The sequence below is a fragment of the Arctopsyche grandis genome, chromosome 10, assembly GCF_051622035.1.
Source record: "Arctopsyche grandis isolate Sample6627 chromosome 10, ASM5162203v2, whole genome shotgun sequence".
Lineage (NCBI taxonomy): Eukaryota > Metazoa > Arthropoda > Insecta > Trichoptera > Hydropsychidae > Arctopsyche > Arctopsyche grandis.
The window spans coordinates 7,250,708-7,269,859 of NC_135364.1; the positions used below are offsets into that span (position 1 = coordinate 7,250,708).

Here is a 19,152-nt window from a genome sequence, read left to right on the forward strand (position 1 = left end):
CGTGAATGGTCCGACCTCGTATGTAAGTTATATACATATGTCTCTTCACCGTTAATGCACGTTTATTTGTATATGGTGGGGTTTTCCTCGTTAAATTTTATGTCTTGGTTTCATCTTTGTAAGTTTGTTAAATAAGTGGATGTATGTATTATATATATATGTAGGTATGTGGTTTGATTGTATTTTTACGCTCAGTTTACGATCTGCTTTGACGTTCGTTTATCACTTTTCGCCGTGTCGCCGGCTTTTATTAAGTTTTATAAATTTATACCATGTCATTCTTACTATCCATTAGGAATTTAAATATTTTATGCTTTTATTTTAGAGCTTATTTGTGATTCACTTATGTATATATATGTACATACATTCGATTTGAGAATAAAAAGAGATAAATTATGTATATCAATGTCATATTATGGTTTTAACTTTGCTGTAAATTTAGCTATCAAGTCCCAAACTTAAATACTAAAGTATCTTCAACGATATATTAAAGTATCTTCAACGAGGTTTAATAACTAATGGAAGTGTGTAACTAGTACGTAATTATAGGTTGAGGTCTTGTAATCATATGTACATAATTTGGTGTATTAAAACGATTAATAATGGTAGGTTTCCGAAAGGGCATTAAATGTCAATGAAGTGATATGTTATTTTAAATAGTATATAATTCTTATTTGTAATTTAAACGTTATTTTCGAGTCCTTAACATTTTATGTATGCTTTTTTATTCAATGACTACATTTCGAATTTTAATGCACGAATAAATTTTAGTTTACATTTTTTTTTCATTTAGTTTATCACGAGATTTTCAATTCCGAGTATGTATTTGAAATCAACAACTTTTTTCCGTGTATATTATACATGTGAATATTTTTATTCATTAAGTGGTTCCATTAAACGGTTCATAAACAACAACCTATGTATTTAAAAAGCTCCCATAAAATATAATATATTGTTATTTGACTCTGTGCCATATATGTAATATAAATGTAAATCAAAGACTATGTAAATTATGCAAAGTTAACTAGCCAAATGTATGCATAAATATAAAAAAATGTACATAATCCATGTGAACTGAATATTTCATGTAAAACTTTTTCCATCGCATCTTAGAAACTTGGCTTTTCGTGATTTTAGGTAAACTAATTAAGCGCCTTTGTGTTTGTATTTCAGTTTTGTCAATTGAAGGAGAATCTGCGAACAAAACAATGCGGTCTTGGGACTTGGGACTAGACATCAAAGATTACGACAATGCAAGTTTGGCGAAATTAGATCAAATTAAAAATTGCTGCGGCGCCATGACGTGCGATCTATCTTTCAGCGAGGACGTGAGTATAGTTAAAATTTATCACAATTTTGTGAATATGGAATTTTAAAATTCAATGAAGATTGCTGCGATGCCATGAAAGAAATGCCGTAAATCTTCAAAACGTCAGCCATGAATCAAACTGAGTCTTTACTACATGTTTACACTGCAAATTGTATCTCGTGTCCTCAACACGTGTATATCGCTGTGTGAAATTATTTATATATAAAATTCATAAATCGTCGGAAATTCGATATGTTTAAATGGGAGGGGGGGAGTTTGGGAACGAGCAAATTTGTCCCAAAAGCTAAAATAAACCCAATTACGTAACTGATAGGTCAAATATCGGAAGGAAAAAAGTTTTCGGGCGAGGGACGGGGTTCGAACTCTCATCTAACGAGCTCGGTTCAATTTAACAGAAAAATAATACGAGACGTATCCTCGAATTTTCGTCGAAATTCGAACGAAGCTTTCAGTGGAATTAAATAGTTTGCTACGACAACGGTAGAAAAATATGAAGAAACATGATCGAAATACCGTATTATATTATGCTTTCAGGACAATCCAATTATAGAGCAGCCGGATTCGAGCAAAATTTATTTGATAGCTGGAATTTTCCTCATGTGCATGATGATATCGTCCACTCTAATTGCATTCGGAGTAGACTCATTGAAAAGGTAAAGTTTTACTCTTATTTGATTTATTCATTTAAACCATGTTTTCCAAATATTTTAAATTGATTATTATATAGAGTAAGTTTTCCAGTATTTTCGGTATTATATTATTTCAATATTAATATATAATATCATATTCTATTAAATGAACATCGACAATCGAAATTAAAGAATCAAGTTCTTAAACCTTCAAAGGGTACATATATTTTGATATCCTTTACTTCATGAATTTTTTGTGTATATAAGCCGTTATAATTGAAAGTCCAATTTTCAGTTTCAAATACACTATTTATATTTGACTTGATTCTCAAATTTTTATCACTTATTTTAATTCGATATGTCCAGAATCACGCAAAAGCAGAATAAACGTAATACCAGCCCGCAGTATTTTTAAATATTGTTAAACGCAAAACATTATATTGAATGTGTTGCCGGATATTTATTTAAATGAAAAAAAGTGGAATTATGCCGCTTTCCATTATAACGGCTCATATATTTTCAGTTAGGTTGCCTCCTATTACTAAATGTTACTTTAACACTGTTCAAAAATGATTTAAGAATATTACAAAAAGGCCTACATATCTCATTGAGTTTATATACATAAATATATCATTTTGGTCAGTTATTATAACAAATGATCAGAAAATAAGGCAAAAGGCCGGTTTATCATGTCAGTCGATAAATGTTAAGAAATTATTATTTATTTATTTTATTTTTATTATTATTATAAATATATAAAAAAATAGATGAATAATAATAATAATAACAATAACGTATTAATGACCGATGTGACCTGACAGGTTGCCCCAATGCGTCACACCAGTTTTACAAAACAAAAAAAAAACAACAAAAATCAAATCAGCAATCATTCATGTCATTCAAATCGACTCATGTTGAATCTCATTAAACTGACCAGTTCATCAACATGACAATCAAAAAGGTTTAAATGCTCTACTATCACATTGATGAACTGAACAGCCTTTACAAGAAACAAGTTACCGAAAGCAGACGTTCTTGCAACAATAGGTTGGAAAATTCGACGATAACGCAAAGCTCTCGCATTCAAAAGCCCAAAATTTAAGCTCCGATCAAATTGAAGGATTGTTATTACTTCCCTTAAATACACCAAAGAATTATTTAGAAATGGCAATAATTCTTCTACAAGATAGTAAATAATAAATGGATAGTCACGGTACTTTGGCGATTAGTCAGTATGAGTCAGAACTAAATTAACTGCTTTTTCGAATGCCAAATTGAGTAATTGATAATATGGAAATTTGACGAATCCAATAAAATTATTTATGATTTGAATTAGTTTATGAAAACAAATAGTATGATATACACACAAACATATGTATTTAAATACATACATATGTACATATGCTGTCTCATTTACAATTCAAGATTGAATTTTGTTTTGCAAATACATCGGAAAAGCTATTTGTTCGTAATGTCGTGTAATCCAATAACTATAAATAATATATAACATTACGGAATTGACTACTTATTTGTGACCCACATTTTGTCGATGGCAAATAAAAATAAAGTAACTAGTTTGTTTTTGCTTCTATTCCCAGGCGGAATTTTGTTTTTCATTTATCCATCAATGAACTCGAAAAGATAGATTTTTATTTAATAATTTTTCTGTGTGTTTATGTGATACGTAAGTGTGCGCCCAACGGCGCTATGGATAAATTTGGAAAGTTTGCAAAAAAAAAAAAACAACCGGCGAAAAAATAAATTTGTCAGAAACAAGGGAGAAAACTTCACGAGGGAATTGAACGGAAAAAAGTCCGCTTTTGTGTAACTCACGCACCATAACCGGTAAAAAACATTACTCGGCGAAGAATAAAAGTAGATATTATATATATGTATATATCAATCGATATTATACGCCTATTTTAAGATGAAATCTAATTTTAATATTATGATTCGTCTCATCCGCCTCAATCTATGGTTTATATTGAAATAGTTTCGGCCGAGTCGGTCGGCCCGTCCCAAATTCTAGTAATTACCGAAAATAATTTAAGCAAAGGCTGGTTGGGACGAACGGCATGATTTATGATTTGAACCTAAGGTTTCGAGCCCTGACTATGTAAATTTTAGACAAACGTCAAAAGGTGGGTGTGCGGCGGGCTTAAAGTCAAAAATGATTTACAAAACGCACTGACGCGGGAAATAAATAAGACATTGAAATTTTGTAATTGTTTTTTATTTAAATAATATTCTTTTATATTAAAAAACTAGTGAATAGTGGACTTACGAAGTATGTGTAAATAATTGCTGTTGAGACTTTACGTATCGCAGCGTGGTTGAATCCTACCCCGTTCTTTTGGGAGCAATCTCGCATTTTGCACAACTTGGTTTTCAGGACTTTTTAAAGACTAGAATATAAACAGAGTTCGCGCTAAGGAAAAGGCTCTCGTTTGAATAATTTATTAAATCGTAAAAAACTTTCAGTATCTTTCATTGTGGGACCGCCGTCGCTCTGTATTGTTTTCGAAGTTAATTTCACCGGGCCCTCCGTGCCATTATTTCGTTTCGTTTTCTTTCGACTGGAAAATTGACTATTTCATTGTGGAAAAACTTAACGTTCCGTTTTTATTTTCAATTGCTTTGTCGTTATTGAAACGCGACCCATCCAAGTCGGCCGGCGTAGGTTTTCCAATACATTTTTAATTTTCAATGCACGTCATCTGGCAGAATCTTGCACTAAATTTACATTTTTATTATACTCTTAAAGCAGCGTATCTACATTCAAGTTTTTCTAGCGTATATATCTACAAAATCCATTAAAAACTTCAATTAAAATACATACAAAAGTAAACCATTTTATTTTTATAACATTTAATGTGTAGCCGAATACGCTTTTACTTTCGATATACGTGCAGTAATCAAAATGATATATGTATATGTATGTAAATCTTGACTATTTTTCGAATTTAAACATAAATTTCATGAAAACTTTATAAAAGATATTATTTATTTATTTTACGGTCAAGAAAAAATTGACCATTTTACATAATGGAAATGGAGAAAGAAAAAATATAAAATAAATGACAATGAAATATAAAAGAAAAATCAATAACTAGAATAATGCATACATGCATACATACACCTACACATACATACACCTACACATACGCTCGATTACATACACATTTGTGCACACACACGCATGCATACATGCACACGCAATTATAAACACACGCATATATACATGCACGTATACGCATATACATACATAAATATATACGCATACACATACATACATATATTACAAAATAAACTACATTATATTAAAAAAATATTTAAATAGAATGGATTTCATGTTGCATTTACTAACAATGAATAAATCGACCATGGACAATTCATTTCCAACTCTGTGCAGTCTCAGTCTTATGTATACATATATGTAAACTTTATAAAAGATATTATGTATGTATGTGCCTTAATATAAACCAAACAATATACATACATACATATTCAAACACATCAAGAAAAATACAGATAAATTTATACAGTAAAATTAAATAAATACACTAAGAAAAAATATAATATATGTGTAAATGTAAATGTAAATGTGTACCTACTTATACATGTGAAAATAATTCACGTATAATGTATTTTATAGTGATATAGAAAATAATTCACGTAAAAATGTAAAAAAAAAAGTTTTTCTTGTTTTTAATAGTACCTTTGTTATAATTCGTGGAATGTGCTTCATTATCATAATTTTTTTAATATAAAAAACACATTGTGTATATTATACATGTACCCTTCTGTATATTTTTGGATTTTGTGTATATTCAGAGTCTTTTTTCTTTATTTTCTTAGATATTCGGGGAAAAGGATGGTTCCCAAGGGGACGGCCGTTTCCAGACTACTGGCCACCCTGAAACACACCAAAGAACCTTATCAGATGTTATTGCTTCCTGCGACTGCTTTCATAGGTGCCGAACAAGCTTTCATGGCTGCCGATTATAATTCGGTATGTTTTAAAATTGGAAATGTTTAATACTTTCTCTATAAAATACGTATGTCTTTCTCTAAAAAATACGTAATAAGTGAGTTGCGCCTTTTGAATTTCGCTCGCGGAAAATGACGCCTTTGATCTGAAAGCGTTATTTAAACTATTCATCTTAATTGAGGTAGGCATGGCGACGGGGATTCCATTGAATTTCGACAACAAAAAGGTTGAAATGTCACTCATATTTGCGGCTTTTCTCGATAAAAACGATTTTTGTTCGGCCTCGTGTATTTTGAAGCTTTTGTACGAAAAAGCTCTTTCAATTCTCATTCTTCGGTGTAATTAGGAATATTTATATTGATTTCGTTTTACGTATGTATGACTATATGTTGTATGTATGATTATATGATTAATTAAAATTTACGCACATGTCATATCGAAATTAAGATGCGAAAATGTTGTTTGTTTTTAATATTATTTGTGTATAGCTAAGAAGAATAATGTTAAGAAATATAATTTTCCATTTACGCAGTGTTATAACTTAGTTATTCCACATTACGTTTTCTCTCTATATATATTTCAATTCGTAAACTAAACATGCTTTTGCACTTCAGCGATACATCTTAATCAAAAATAGTGTGTGTGTGATATTACTATATCATATAAATTTAGTACGAGTGAGTTTCCATTTCGGGTGATATTTTTTTCTTCTCAAATAGTCATTTTCATAAATCTATGTATGTATGTATGTACTTGCGGTTAGACTTCATCTACTGATTTGTAAATTAAACAAAAAAAATAAATATTTCATTTTTAATCTCTCGATGTTTTTGAATAAAATCATTTTGCTGTGAGGCTTTTTAATTACATATTTATTTTCAGTCGACTGAAAAAACAAACGATGAGCACGTTCGATTTCCCTTATGTATACTCTCAATATTATTAAAACGTAACGTACGATTTTAAATGGAATCAAATTGATACTCGAATCTGTAATAATATAGATACAGCGTGCAAAAAAGCTACCTTACGTTTGAATTTTATAATATTATATTACAAAACATGTAAAATTTTAATTAAATAAGTTTTAAATTAAACTTTTCATCATTATGAGTCACAGTAGACACGTTTCATTATTTTATTTTATTTTCCATAAACTGTTTTTATTCATTAAAAAATAATTAAAGGCTGTTTTTTTATTATATTTGGATATATTCGTGCCGTACAAACAATTACATAGAATAATTAAGAAAATTGAACAGTAGATTTACTGAAGAAAACAGTATGTTTGGCAAAAAATTAGTATTTGTAAAGTTACAATTCTAAAGAGCATATGTATGTAGTTGTATATTTATACAAATGGTTAAATGTTAATATTTTTTTAGTTGAACTACTAATGTGTACAGTATGAAAAGCGACACTAAAAATGTGTACAGTATGAAAAGCAATATTGATTTCATCATTTTCCCAATAACATTTTATTAAAAAAAAAATAGATAAAAACAATGTGACGTCCGTACATATATAATACATACATATTCTGATTCTCCATCCAAATACCATTTATAATACATATATTCAGTATCGGATTTTAGTATATATTTTTTCAAACACAGACATGAAATACGGTCATTGTTGCTCTCGCCCATTGTTGTACAACATGGATATTGTTTTATCCTTATCATATTCCGCCGTGTTGAAACACGTTTTCATACGTATATATGTACATATCAAAATTATTTTTAACACTCTCGTTCATACAGAGTGGATCACACAAAGAGTTAACTTCGGTTACCCAGTTTGCGGTAAAGTGCATATGCATATATCATGCAGAATGCAGGTGAATGACATCCGAAACTCGCGCACAGATGTTGGAGTTTTAACTATTTTATTTTTCGGTTTATTTTTCTTGCCGGTTACACGGATACGCTTTGCCGAGTTCCAATTTCCGCGGGTATGACTACCACAAAGGAAATGTGCATAATTGTGTAGTATTGCAATAGTCAAAGTGAGCGACGACTTGAAGTAACGTTATCACTAACAACGCCATGTGTACATAACTTGCCGAGTCTGGGTATGGTTTTGTCTCTTAAAACAATACAGCTTTGTTTGAAATACGGTATATTCTATGGTGTTTGTACATGTATGCTGGCGTATGCGAGCTTTATACTCGGTTTATTACATCTGAAGCGAAATAAATGCATTCGCGTTAAACGGAAACGGCTCAGTTTCGCTTCTAAGGTTTAATTGATCGATAAAATGGAATTTAATCAATGTAGTCTATACTCTACATATGTGCTTGAGAAATATGGCTAATTTGGTATTAATTTGACGCAAAAGGAGGAGTACAAGTTTAGGTATGATCATAGTCGATCTTATATGTACTATTAAACAAGAAAATGTGTATTGTATAATTGTCAATTTTATCTGGTTAATGGGACCATGATGAAATTAGTAAAAAAAACTATACAATTCGGGCCCTAATTTATATCTGCTGTCACAGACATGAATTAAAAGTTGGAAACGACAAATTATACAACTCGAACAAAAAAGGATTTAAAAAGAAGTCTGTATCTATCTGATTGCTTATCGGAATAATGAATTATTATCAAATTTTGTACACCCCTACTCCCGTAATAGATAGAAATATATATATCTACATGAAATCCTTGACAAAATATTAATACGTTATAATTTCATATATGTATGTATTATACTAATTCAATCTCTGTTGCCTTTGAATATTCTCCATATTATAATATTTCATTCTAATTGAGACAGGTCCATTAAATGGCTGTCCAAAAACAATGAAATATAGAAATATCCTTTGCATGTGATTTACGATTGCAACATTAATATTATAGAAATCAAAGCAAAAACAGGATAATTTATCATTTATTTTAGACTATTGTTTGTTCTATAAAACACGACTTAAGATTAATCTATTACTTTTAACTTTTTGAATAATAAATGACTCTTTTAAGAATTGATCAAAATTTTAATGCATTGTACGTGTATTTTAAATGCCGCGTTTTTATTATTGCAATGTGTAGTGTAATTTAATTCCACATTAAAATAAAATATACAGGATTTGTTTCCAAATTATGTCATTTAAAATTCAAATAAAATTCATGAATATTCCAACAATGCGAATCCATTTGGTAGATCTATGTAGAATACTAACGTTTATTTTGTACATACATAGGTATGATAAATGTGAAGCTAGCGGTATTTGAATATGCAGCATTTCACTTTTACAAAGTGTTTTTATTTTTTTTTTACATTGTCATTAGGTTAAGTGCGTATCAAAAAGTAAAAATTCTTCCCTAGAGCTTTTGTGTTTTTTTTTCGAATCAAGAAGCGGAAAAAATTACAATTATTCTCTGATTCTTAACGCTCTACGAAACGCGCGCTGTTAGGTGCAGTACTCACTGTTCATACCAATTTGCTTTGTGGTCCATGGATGTTTTTCCCGTTCTGCTTTTCATATTTTTTCCCCATCTGCTATGTGTTTTTGTGTGCGTCTGGAATATTTAATTTAAAAAGGGACTATTCCCCGACTACATTCTGTGTCGTGATCTAAACAAAAAACAACAGAAAAAAAAGAAAATTGTGAACACAAAATATAAGCGCTTTATCTCGCCGGAAAAATTCGGGTTTAATCGAACACTCAGTGTTTGCTCCAAACGAACCGTGTAAAGTTTAAGGATCGTTAAACTTTATTAGCCCTTTCATACACACATTGAACGCAGATAACATAAAATAAATATGGAGAGTTCTTTTATTTAATATTGTAGGGTTGTTTCAGAAGTGCAAGTGTTTTGCATTTTAATTTGAATATATTCACCAGTTAATGACACTTTCAAAGGAAACTGCATTCGCTCTTAACTCGGAAAATCCTGTGAAACAACACAACGAGGAAAACTCTCCACGCTTTCCTAACGTGAGTTGAAAATACAAAATGTCACACAATTTCGTATTCCAAACGAAATTCACCATAATTATATTTTAATTAGTACAACTTTTTTTATATTTTAGTAAACTTAAGGCTTCGTAGTTTTTATACAAATTTTCAATTCAATGTATCTACTTGTTCAGTATAAAACGTAATTTAGTATATTATCTAGATTAATTTCGAATTCAAAAAAAGATACGTACGAACGGTTCATTCCATTGAATCCGAGTCTAGATTTAATTTATGCTGTGTTCTATTATAATTATACCATTTGTTCATTATTAAATACTACGCATACTTTTCGACAGCATCGTATACTTGATATTCAAATTAAGATCGCTAAATTCATTACGGAAACTAACAGGTACTAAAATATGATAAATTATTTGAGAATCCCGGCCTCTTGTCTGACATTTAATATGATACATTAAGCTGTCTTTTATTTTAAAGCTCTCGTAATTAAAATAATAGTATTACATTTTTGGACGTCTATGAATATTGCGTACGGAAAATCTTGTGATAAAAAAACCATTTTGTTATATTTTTTTTTTGTTTGTGAGATTATTGTACAAATTCTATATTACATAAACAAGCATGATACTGCATAGGTGTATACAATTAAACTTCTTTAGTGTTTGTCTTCTAGTATAATAAAACAAAAATTGCTATCGCCGAAAAATATATGATCTTTTTAAGCATATTTAATATATTTTAAGACTGTGAATAGTATTAATTAAAACAGCTATTTTTAAATCGCTATAAATATCAGACTTTTTCCCACATAGCAATAATTTTAATCAGAATATAGATTAAATCATGAAATTTAATTACTCCGAAGTATTGCGTAAAATTTATTCTAAAAATTTAGATATGAACTATTATATTGAGTCAAGTAAGTAGCTAGTATAAATGAAATAATATTCTTAATTCCTTTATTTTTCAAAAAACAAATGTTAAAAGTAACAGTGATAACGATGATGTAAATGAATTTGTATAAAACAGCAACTTTTTCTATGAGAAATCCTAAGCTAAGCTGGGCAAATGCACATCGACACTCTTATTGTTTTAATTAAATTTATATTTTTTTTTTGTTTTCTAAAAAAACACAGCGTAGGGAAACGTAAATCTATAAAAAGCACCCTTGGAATAACACCTGATGCTTGCACAGTGGATACAAATGGGAATGTCATGGGGTTTCTGCTAGCTTTGTCAGTGACAAACATTCTCCAGACGAGTCGTATCATTTATGTGTGCAAGCCGGGTGATTTTTGTATATTCATTAGGCGGGTCTTTGGTAGGTCTCTGGGTCGTAAATGAGTAAAGACACCCATTTACAGCACAATGGTGGACCTTCCCATAACGAGACATCGTACTATGGCACAATCTTACCAAATCTCGGCTGTTAACAGTGGCTATCAATTCGAACGGCCGAGACCGAACCTAGATTTGTGGAAAATTTTTGAATTTTCCCAGATCCTTCGGGAGTGATGTAGAGGGCGAGAGGTCAATGTTTCATTGTAGGTTCTCAAGCCGGATGTGTGTCGGTATCACTGCGGGAAAACTACGGGAAATCCGATTTTCCGCGAAAACTTATCGCCGTTTCAGTCACGCTTTCAACATTCTATGTACATAGTGTATCATGAATTTATAAAAACTGGTTTTATAATCAAATTCATTTGACAATTTGATTTTATTTAAAAATAACATTCTAATAAAATTAATTACTCATATATTATAGTTATTCGTAAAAAATCAGATAAAAACCCCATATCTTGCCTTTCTGTTTTGTGATATTTGACAGACGTGCTATTTTTAAAGCTTTACACATGGAATATTTCATATAAAAAATTTCATATACAATCTATACTTTTAATTTGCATTAATTTAACATGTGTAGCTTCTGTCGTTTCAAGACATTAATCTCCATTTCATTGGTATTATTTTCCATGATTAGATGTATCATACAATTATATCTACATGCGTATAAAATTATCAAGAAGAAAATTTGCGAACTAAATGTTAATAGTTTATCGCCGTTTCTTGTTTTTATTATATCTCGAAATATACTTGTATTACTACTTATAAAACATTTCAAAGTGACACTAGTTGAAAAAAATCTAATTAATCGTGTCTCTAAGGAAATCTTTCAGAAGAACGTGATTCGTGAAAAAAAAATGGGAAAAGAGCGTACGTACATGCTTTATAATAATATTATATGTATGAAAAAGAAATCTGGCTAATCTCCTTTATATTATATTTTCTTTGTTAAACAAGGGAAGATCTTCCGAAAACAACGAAATGATAAAATGCTTTTCCCTTCGAGTATCTTAATAAATCTTGTCAAAATACATGATGCAGGAAAAACCTGCAAATGACATTTATCTCCTTTAAATTAAATTTTGTAGCCGACGCTACGGTAATTTATACTTTTTTCGCCGTCTTTTTCTTTTATATATTTATGTATTATTTTTTTACGCTACGCTCGATTTGTTGCTAGAAACAAATTATCTTTTTATATACATTTATTCCACGTTTATATGTATAACATTCTTGAAACTCTCAATATGACCGTGATTAGTCTCCAGTGTCGGTGAGTCGACTTTTCACGGTCGATTTAGCTTCAGACACGAGAGGAGTTATATTGATTTAAAAGCGAATCGAAGAGATATTTTTCACGCACTTCATCGAAACGGAAAAGTTTCTTCATCATTTTCCGTTTGACACGAGAAGAGAGATAGGCGATACGAGAGCTACACTATAAATATAAAATGCTGATAAAACTTTTTGCCACTACGTTCGTGCGCAGTCCATTTTTCAAGACTCTTCTGAGGGCTTCGAATTCCTCTGCACCAAAACCTTTTGTCAGCTGTTAAGTTATAGTGATAAATCTGGATATAATGCCGTTTTTGAACTCACATCCGTGTATGTATGTAATTATTGAGCGGGATTTCGCGGCGTTCAAAATGTGTACGTAAATCGCCAAGATAAAACCAATGTGTGTGATTTTGAACGAAGTTAAATTTATTTTATTATTTTATTTCAGAGCTACGTTGGATGTGCTTATGGAATAAAGAATATAGGTTTTGTTATGATTTGCTTTGGAGTTTCGAATGCTGTGTCTTCGGCTACTGCAGGATTAATCATGAAAATCACAGGAAGGATACCAATTATGGCGTTTTCAATTGTAAGTCGCTCTACTGTATAATTTGCTTAATAGATTTCGATACGGAGGGCGTACAGCGAAAATGCTGGTGATTCTAAAATTATTATTATTCAGTTTAATTGTGAATTTTGTTTCATTAATTATAATATGAATTGAATTTCAAACTTAATAATAAATTAAATTCAAACTTAATATTCGAAGTGATGTAAAAACCATTCTTACCTTTGAATGTATAACTATTAGATTAATTTCAAAATTTTCCTACTTTAATATTTAATTATTATTCGTTACGAAACTGTCTAAAAATAGTATTTATGATGACAGTTAAACAATAATTCACATTTGAATAATGCTTTGTTACGAAACTACTTCAATAGTACAGCTTAGCAAAATACTTATACTACGTAAATGGGGGTTCCAAAGATACCAACATTTGTTACTACCGATACTAACAAAATATATTTTTTTGTTCACTACCGGTAATGACGGTATTGATTAATTTAAAGAACTAGTACAGTAAAATTTTATTTATTACCGATAAAATAATAATGAATTATTTTTTATGACTAATCATTTATAATTTTAATCAAATGCTTTGATTAATTTTCAATTTATTACTTTCTAAATTACAAAATAATGTGTCCTTTACGAATTGTCAAAAAAAGTAGTGTATGATACACTAAGCGGCACCTTTAAATAACTGATCAAAATAAATGTTATATGTTGACTCATTCTTTGACTAATCAATACAAATTTAGCCGATATTTTTTTTCCATTAACCTGAAAATGTACATAGAAAAATAATTCAATTAACGTAACATTGAAATTATAATATTGTATCAAAAGTAATATTTTTGTCAAAAGCCGGTAGAACCGATTTTGGTACTACGTGTATTAGAATTTCAAATACTTATGTAAGTAGCTAAATTTTTATTCAATTTTTAATTACAATTGGTCAGTAACTTAAAAAATTTAATTTAATTAAATCAGTAACTAAGTATCTATAAGCGAATTCGGTCTGTAAATTCATTATTTTTGTTTCCTCAAAATGTCCATTGTATAGATATTAAATTAAAAATCACTGACCGTGTGTCAACTTGTTCGACCGACTTATTTGCAGACCATTTATAATAATAATTGACTGAAAAAAGCATTCAAATACTGACCAATTAAGTACAGGCCAATATGTAGTGATTTTAATCTATTTATGTAATTATTTTACGTTCAATTTATAATTGTTAATTAATTGTAATTGAAGAATTAAGCCATAAATTTGCAATATTATACATAAATCCGATTTGTATGACAGCCCATATTTCTAGCTGGGTCATAAAATGGCATGATCTTTCACGGTCGAAAAGCGTTCGACAATTTCGATATTTAACGGCGAAACGCCCGCAAATTATTCATTTCGAATGAAATAACCTCAAGAAGGATTACTTCGGTTTTCTCATCGCTCTTGTAACCGTTTTGATTTATTAAAGACAACCGACGATAGTCTGCGTGAATATTTTAATATATTACATTTATTATCATTTCCGAATTTAATTCGCAGATCCATTTCGGCGGTGAACAATGGCGATATTTTCAGCACCTTGGATGAAAGGTTTTTTTTTTGAAAAATTGTTTAGTCCATATATAGGTATATTCGTGTTGAAAACCGCTGGTTTCAGCCATTAAATCGGCTGAATCTCAGAGTAGTCGCAAAAGGCTTTCGCATAGTTGATTAATGTAATGCTCTTGCACAAAACATAAATCATTGGTATTGTCCAAATTTCGGTCGTCTTCTCACTAAAAATTTCAACCTGAATCCATTTCGGGAAATCCCATCTGAAATTATTAAGTCTCAAATGCGAGAGTTTCAAACATAATCAGCTTACTTTCTTCCTTCGCCTTTTTCGTAATAATTACATACATAATTTAATACATTATAAATTATTTCCAATGCTTTGATGCTCACTGATTTTTTTTTTTTTGACTCGGCCAAATTAAAATGAATATATTTTCAATTTAATACTTCATTTAATTTTAACTTTTCTTTAACTTTCTTTTGTTTACGGATGTTCAAAGTTTCAATTCATAATTTCAAACAATGACAAAAATTCTTTTAGCACATAAAACCAGTCAGATGAATGAATCCTTATAATCTACATATAAGATTCAAAGTACATATATTTTGCTGAAATTTCAACCCAATTATTTATTCAAATATTTCTATTTCATTATTATATAATATATTTAGTAATATTAAGCCTCTGTTTAGCAAAACGCACTAATTTATATTTAATTACGCGGAAGCGAACACACATACGTTGTACATCCACGAAGACACAAACACACGTTAATTCATCTTTTCGAACGGGTGAACGGGTTGGATCGACGAGTGTGTAATGCGCGCGCCTATAAATTACCTTACATTATATTTATATGTAACATAACTTTAATTTAATTCGTGTATCAATTCCTTTCCGAAACCAGTCGTTGAAATCATGTGGCATAACTCAATAATAAAATACATATTTTTTCATAGTATATATTTTATGTAGCTTTTTTGGTTGAGTAATGAGTTTTTCTGTTCACTGCTGAACTATGATAATATAAGTAAGAAACTTGAAGAAGTGCTAAATTGAGTTGCAGTGTTATAAACTCGGAATTTTCCACATCCTTAACTGACGCTTTTGCACACAGCGACAAAGTTTTATTCGATACAACCTACCTGCCCACAGTGGGTTTCGCATTTTCTCTCTCACCAAAAAAAATAAAATAAACTGGAATACTAGTGTTACAAACTACGACATGTTACGTGACCGTTCACTGTGACCATTTCGATTTTCATTCAATAAACTGTACGTGCTTAATTTATATAATATTAACTCGACCTTTTTATAAGTCGATTTACATCGATGTATCGATGCGAAATATGTAAATATAGAAAGTAATTTAAGTGGCTGGCTGCCAACTGTGTTTCTAACTAATTTACGTTATCTTTTTTTTTAAATATATATTTAAAACTAATTAACACGCGATATTTGATGTTGATTTTCTTTCTTTGAAACGTTTCTTTGAAAGCAATTGTTTGTAAATAAGATATTTTTTTTATTTTAACTTGTACGAAAGCAATTAAGAGTATTTGTTTTATGTTGAGAAAGAAAAACATCAATCCTTCGGCAAAGTCTGAATAATGTCCTTTGATGCAATATTTAATTTTCATTTCTGAGTCTCAACAAATGCGTGTTCATTTATGTGAGTCGTGAAAGATATAAAATAAAGGTTTCCTACAGTTTTTCCTTTTCTACGTTGTAACATCTAAATGTAAAAAATAGTTAAGATTTTACTACATCGACGTTAAACTACTTTTACATTCATTTGAAGTTTTTATAAATACATTTATATAATATTATACGTACAAATATTTTACGGGATATTGTAAAAACGAAGCAATTAAATATTTCGCTTATTATCATGTATATTTTATGCTAAACTGTATATTGTACCCCGAATATATATATTATATGTAGGTAAATGTAAAATAAAGGGGCAAAATGAAGTTTGAATGCGATAAAAAATCGTAAGCTCCGAGCTTTTTTTGTTTCTTTTTGCAGGGAAGGGGAAAATTGTTTTTAATGGAAACTCTCCTCATTTACATCGTTACGCCATTTTCAGCAGCCGTCAAACAAACGAAATCATCATGAAATTATTCACAAAATAATATCCAAATGCGAAATTTTCTAACGTGTTCATCCTACCAAGGGCAAAATTCACTCGTACGCATCGTCCTATATCCTCCATTTTTATTAAACATTTTAATTATAACTAAACTATTATTAAATTTTAAATGAAGCTGGATATTTTTTACGTGTTCAATTTCAGTTTTAAATTTTTGTCGGTTTCATTGTGATTGTAGTTTCACTGATGTATATTAAATTATATTTGCTGATGGCTTCGCCACTTATGATTTTGCGTACAACACAAATTTAATGATTTTAATTCACTACACTTGTTTTAATTGTAATACATGTAATAAGTACGATTCATTATTATTTTCAGGTGACTTTTGCGTGCATCTTTATAACGTTGCTGATATGGGAGCCCAGACCTGACGTACCTGTAATGTTCTTCCTGATGGCTGCTCTTTGGGGAGTAGCAGACGCCATATGGCTTGTGCAAGTCAATGGTAATTTCAATATGTCATATTAAGTGCTTTTCGTAATATCATTATTGCCAGAATGCCATCAGTGCACTCGCAGATCGTGACCCGAATGCACAAGATTGCACGAGGAAGATTATTGCATGAACTATTGATTTTTAAAATACACTGAAAAATGTAGTAACTTAAAGAGTATATATATATATATATATATATATATATATATATATATATATATATATATATATATATATATATATATATATATATATATATATATATATATATATATATATATATATATATAATATTTGAAAAGTTATTCACACTTCAGGTGACCATTCACGTAGATGTTTGTCAACAGAAAAAAATCTCTTATATTCACTACATCTCGTTGTCTCTTTTTCGTGAAACTCTCTGTCATACAGAAAGTATATCGATAGACTATAATTTAGACTTCGTATCTGAAATCTTTTATCACACATAAGATTATTATGTCAAGAGCGATTTTGGGTTCATCATTTGTTTCGTATTATAACTATTTAAAAATTATGAAGGTTAATCCTAAAAAAATCATTTTCATAATAATGTCCAGTCTATAATTTAATTATGTATATTCTATGACAAACTCAACTATGTAGAATTACTCATCCGATTGTGTTTTGTAGTAAATGAAAACTTTATCTGTTGGCAAACTAGTTGCGCGTCTGGGAAACTACTAAGAAAGACAAATTACAAATTGACAAATTGTCTTATTTGCCTATTTGTCTGCAAATAAATCTCTGTGTCCGTGAAAATCCACCTTTACGCTTGAAATAAATGTTATATTAATATTTGCAGTACCATATCTGATTCGCGGTTATTGAACTGATTTGAATTTATATATAAAAATAAAATGATTTTGGTGTAAAATTTATAAAGTGAACTTTCGCCTGCGTATTATATTCTCGTATTTCAAATTTCGCAAAAAGCAGGCGAAAGGAAGGGGAAAAGTTTGAGAATCGAATATTGAAATTTCCTGTATGAATTTTCACATGAAACTGCTACGTAACTTCATATTTTCCAAGCACATATTTCGGCAAGTTAATCTCGCTTCGTTTCGAGCCCCTCGCGTTCAATTACGTTCAACTTTTTTTCTGTATTCAAAAATTGCAATATGCAAAAACGCAAATGGATAAAATAGCCATGAATTTTCATACACCTATTCAAAATCCGGATTTTTGAAAAACATCGGCTTTTTTCATTGACCTCGGCGACCTTCACTTTTATGTTCTCGACGAAAATAAATGAGTCGGGTCTTTCATGTTCAGCGTTTATTTCGATGTTTTTGCAACACTCGCTGAAAAATAATAAAATAAAAACGAATGGATAAATATACTTTCAACAACTCTGAATGAGCCACCAACTGTAGAAAAGAAGACTTTCACAGGATTCGTTGCAGTTTTAATATTATTTTTGTTTGGCACGATGAGGATGGCCCTCCGTAATAAGTCCTTAATTTCAACTTGTCTCGGCAAACAGATTACGATTATATGAAACTAAATTTTGTGAAATAAAAGATCTTCTTTCAACTGTCAAAGCTTTTGAGGCAGTTTCAAAATGCAGGATGCTGGCAATGTTTCAAAACGAATTTGCATCCAAGGAGGACGCGTTTATGCAGCGTGTCATGTTCCAGCAGATTTGAAACACGACGATTGGTGAATAAAGGACGTGGGATTTGAAAGTGTTTTAGAGATGCTTTTATCTTCATTTAAAACGATTCCTGTTGCAAAAACAAATAAACTCCTTTTAAATTGTCATATTATTCATGAATCATATTTTTAGTTTCATTAATCATATATAATACGAGTGTTTTCAACCTAAAATTCAAAATCTAAGTATCTATTTTAATAGGAACCATTTAAACGTCCATTTTATTAAATAAATGTACATTTCAA

The 19,152-nt window shown here is 30.0% G+C and overlaps 1 protein-coding gene across 2 annotated transcripts in view; it reads left to right on the forward strand.

Annotated features, from left to right (window-relative positions):
* LOC143917852 (UNC93-like protein) overlaps positions 1-19,152 on the forward strand; it is a 64,142-nt gene that overhangs the window by 30,757 nt on the left and 14,233 nt on the right. For both annotated transcript variants that reach the window (XM_077439462.1, XM_077439461.1), the window contains exons 5-9: positions 1,174-1,328; positions 1,865-1,983; positions 5,818-5,971; positions 12,949-13,089; positions 17,116-17,242. In XM_077439462.1, the coding sequence (XP_077295588.1) occupies positions 1,174-1,328; positions 1,865-1,983; positions 5,818-5,971; positions 12,949-13,089; positions 17,116-17,242 (696 nt within the window). The remainder of the gene's footprint in view (positions 1-1,173; positions 1,329-1,864; positions 1,984-5,817; positions 5,972-12,948; positions 13,090-17,115; positions 17,243-19,152) is intronic.